Here is a 4,551-nt window from a genome sequence, read left to right as displayed (position 1 = left end):
CAAAAAAAAAAAAAAAAAGAAAAAGAAAAAGATCATCTTCCCTTCCCTAAACACTCCCGATGTTTCCCCTCTATTTCCTAGTACTTATTTTCTCAACAAGAAAGTCATCAGAATCTTTCTTTAGTCTACTTATAATTGTTGTACTTAAGCCCCCTAGGTGACAATTCTATAAACATTCTGATGGGGGGGGCAGAGAAGGTAAAAAGAGAAATGTGGTATACACCCCCTGCCAGCAGAGATCCCTCAGTGCATACAGGGAGTGGGGCAGGCACTCAGGGAAATGCCAGGGCTAGTGCGTACATTACTAGGTATGTGAGTAAACAAGGGGCCCAAATAATGAACACCATGGTGGCATGAGGAATAAGCCAAGTTTGGAAAGGTACCCACATGCTATTTACTCAAAAAATATGTATGGTTCTCAGAATATAAAAACGTGTCCAATATGTAAGGAAAGCATTAAAAAAAAGGAGTAAAGAGTGTGTGCTCTGGTGTCAGATGGCCTGGGATTAATTTCTGGCCTGGCTACTCCCTGCCAGGAAGTGTGACCCTGGGCCTTTCCTTCCTCATCTACAAAATGAAGAATGTGGTGAGGAGTCAGTTAATGCGTGTAAATGTCTTTCAACAACATGCATGTAGCCCATGAAAGTTAGCTATTCAGATTTCAAGACTTAGTGATCACACTTAAGCACGTCATTGATGATTTTACAGACTTACGCTATATTCCTGGATGATGAAACCAACCACTATGAATATCTTGTTTTAAAGGTCCTGATCATGTTTGACTACATGTATTCAGTGAGGAAGAAGTGTACACTGTTTGGAAAAAGGGCTTTGGTGTAGCCTGGCTTTAGCAAGTGATTCAGTGGAATCTAATACATATAGAGAGAAGAAAATCTACAACAATGGATGCTATGATAGCCTTAAAGGGGAAGAAATGCAGTGGAATGATCGGATGTGACCACGTTGGTGAGTCACATGTCAATTACAACCACACTGGAGCAGGGGAGAGATGATGGATGGAAAAGAAGGTGATGTGCACCTAGATCACGTGTTCTCTGGAGAGGGAAGAGGATGTATAGCTGTTCTTGGGTTTCAAAGCTCAGGCCTTGGTGTGCTGATGCAGGGAAGACTGCCCGTGCCAGAGGACAGAAGGTGATGCTGCTGGACCGGCGTTGCTCCAGAATATGATTCAGCAGAGGGAGTTGAAATAAAATGCATCTTAGGCTTCTGGGAAAATCTGCTTGTACCCAGAAGTTATGGCTCGTTAAACACAACTCATGCAACTTCTCTCAAAGTATGAAACAAGGTACAGTTTATTAGATAATTTGTCCTACTTCTGAAACTAACAACAGCATAAATGGTTGGATCCTGCTCCTCTGCTGTGAGGGTCTAGTCCCTAGAGGTCCAACACAGTAGTCAACTGGCCATATGCAACTCCTGAGCACTCGAAATGGGGCGTTTCAAATTCAGCTATGCTCCAAGTGTAAAATACACACTAGTTTTTAAAGACTCAGTATGAAAAAAAAAGTAAAGTATTATTTATTTAGTTTTAATTAGAATTTAACTAGATGTAGTTAAACAGTTAAACTACTTTTAATTAGATGTAAAAATGAAAATATTTTAGATACATTAGTTTAAATAAAATGTATCACTAAATTAAATTTCTCCTTTGACTATTTATTTATTTATTTATTGAGACAGAATTTCACTCTGTCCCCCTGGATAGAGTGGCGTGGCATTATAGCTCACAGCAACCTCAAACTCCTGAGTTCGAGTGATACTCTTGCCTCTGCCTCCCAAGTATTTCTTAGAACTACAGGCACCTGCCACAACACTTGGCTAGTTTTTCCAATTTTTAGTAAAGATGGGTCTCGTTCTTGTTTGAGCTGGTCTGGAACTCCTGAGCTCAAAAAATCCACCTCCTCGGCCTCCCAGAGTGCTAGAATTACAGATGTGAGCCACTGCACCCAGCTCCCTTTGACTTTTTAACAGTGGTACTTTCTGTGATGGTAGAAATATTCTATATTTGTGCTGTCCAATACACTTACCACTAGTTACATGTGGCCACTAAGCACTTGAATGAGGAACTGAATTCTTTTTTTTTTTTGAGACAGAGTCTCATTTTGTCGCCCTTAGTAGCGTGCCCTGGCAGCACAGCTCACAGCAACCTCCAGCTCTTGGGCTTAGGCGATTTTCCTGCCTTAGCCTCCCAAGTAGTAGCTGGCACTACAGGTGCCCACCACAACGCCTGGCTATGTTTTGTTGCAGTTTGGCCAGGGCCAGGTTTGAGCTGGCGACCTTCGGTATATGGGGCTGGCGCCCTACTCACTGAGCCACAGGTGCCACTCTGAATTCTTAATTTTATTTAATTCTGATAAATTTTCATTAAAACTCCCACCTGTAGCTTGTAGTTATTTGAAACCACAGTCTAGATCTGGGTTATTTGAAACCACAGATCTAGATCTAGAATTTTCATTAAAACTCCCGTCTGTGGCTAACGGTTATTTGACACCACAGTCTAGATCTGGGGCCCAAATTTGGTCTACTGCCTGTTTTTGTACCTAAAATTTTATAAAACATGCTCACCTATTGATGTACTCTTTGTGGCTGCTTTCAGGGCACAATGGCAAAGTGGTTGTGGAAGAGGCTGTATAGGCCATAGAGCTGAAAATATTTATCATCTGGTTCTTTACAGAAAAATTTGCCAAACCATACTCTCATCATTTTCTGAACAGGTGCTCCATGGGAAATGATTCCATGGACTATTAAAAGACACATTCCCCCATCCACAAACAAGGCAGGGGCATTCCGTTCTCAGATAGGTCTGGACTAACATCAAGTTAAACAAGACAAAAGGTCTTGCTACCGCTGCAGGACTTCTTAGAGCTTTTATCCAAGTGCACTGAGGATTGGCAGAAGGGGCAGAACAGGTAACTTTTTTTTTTTTTTAATCAAGCTGTTTTGACCATGACACTTTCTCTTCTAGGAGATCTAACTAACATCTCCCCATGTTAGTGTTTTGTTCAACAGTTTAAAAATGTTCTGGGCACACTAACAATCACAGCATTTTATATTTGGCAGTTCTCAGAATTGCAGGTATAATTTCTATACAGAAATACTTAATTCTGTTTTGGGGTTTTTTTTGTTTGTTTTGAGACAAAGTCTCATTATGTCACCCTTGGTAGAGTGCATCACAGCAACCTCCAACTCTTGGGCTTAAGCGATTCTCTTGCCTCAGCCTCCCAAGTAGCTGGGACTACAGGTGCCTGCCACAACGCCTGGCTATTTTTTTGTTGCACTTGTCATTGTTGTTTAGCTGGCCCAGGCCGGGTTCAAACCTGCCATCCTTGGTGTATGTGGCTGACACCGTAACCACTGTGCTACAGGTGCCAAGCTGAAATACTTAAATTCTTATGTTTATATCTCCAAACTGACTAAGTAAAGGCACAATCTCTCCAAAGATTGAGCCTCCAAATTCTAACATTTAACACCTACGTTCCCAATACTATTTATTCCCTTGATCCTTTTACCTTGCCCTTTGCTGGGCCTCCTCCAGCTCTTAGGCTTCCTTTATTTAATCAATTAAAACCTCTAAAGCAGTGGTTCTCAACCTGTGGGTCACGGCCCACAGGAACTGTATTAAAGGCTTGCAGCATGAGGAAGATTGACAACCATTGCTCTAAAGGAAAACAATGGCACCTGAGCCACTGGCAGAATTGAGAGTAATTCATTTTGAACAGTTCCCACAGATCACACTGCAAAAACATTCCAGGTTACAGACTGAGGACAAAAGTTTGAGCAGTCACAAATGATGTGTCACTTTCACTAAGGACAATACTTCCTATAAATTCTGACACAGTGGGTAACTGCATACCTGATGCCCAGTAAAAAAGAAAAGGAAACTATAAGAAAAGGAAGCCCTGAGAAGCAAGGCCACAGCCCAGCTATAGCTTCTTTCTTACCGCAACGCCAGAGAAAAGGCTGCTGTTAGAGTCCCTTTGGACAGGCAAGGTCGGGGTCTCGCCAGGCCACGAGTTAACAATACCTGAAAAGAGTATTTTCACTGGTTAGGGGACGACACCAACTTTATATTCATCTTACGTAGAAAAGCAGCAAAGGTAACAAAACTGTATTGGGATGTTTTTTAAAAACAAAGGGGAAAAAGTATTGGGTATGGAGGTTTATTCTACTATTCTCTTCCTATTTTTAATATTATGTTAAAAATTTGAAATGATAAAGTTTAAAAAATTAACAGCTAATATAAAGAACAGACTTAGAACTTCAAGACACCATCCTGTTTTAGAAGCAGGTCAGGGAGAGCATCAAGCAGATGTTCCCTCTGTTGAGATAAACTGTTGATAATACCACCTTTTGCCATCACACCACCCTCACAGGGTTGTTGTGAGGAGAAAATGAAACCAAATCAGAAAGGAGCCCAATACCAGGTAGAAAGGCTTAAATCAAGAGTACTTCTCGGCTCGGTGCCCGTGGCTCAAGGGGCTAAGGCGCCAGCCACATACACCTAAGGTGGCGGGTTCGAATCCAGCCCGG

The 4,551-nt window shown here is 41.7% G+C and overlaps 1 protein-coding gene across 4 annotated transcripts in view; it reads right to left on the bottom strand.

Annotated features, from left to right (window-relative positions):
- Positions 1-4,551, bottom strand: part of UBE3B (ubiquitin protein ligase E3B) — a 62,992-nt gene that overhangs the window by 43,869 nt on the left and 14,572 nt on the right. For all 4 annotated transcript variants that reach the window (XM_023513251.1, XM_023513252.1, XM_023513253.1 and 1 more), the window contains one exon: positions 3,963-4,045. In XM_023513251.1, coding sequence (XP_023369019.1) covers positions 3,963-4,045 — 83 coding nt within the window. The remainder of the gene's footprint in view (positions 1-3,962; positions 4,046-4,551) is intronic.

The sequence above is a fragment of the Otolemur garnettii genome, unplaced genomic scaffold (assembly GCF_000181295.1).
Source record: "Otolemur garnettii isolate 467f Iridium unplaced genomic scaffold, OtoGar3 scaffold00038, whole genome shotgun sequence".
NCBI lineage: Eukaryota > Metazoa > Chordata > Mammalia > Primates > Galagidae > Otolemur > Otolemur garnettii.
This window is presented reverse-complemented; position numbering and strand designations above follow the sequence as displayed.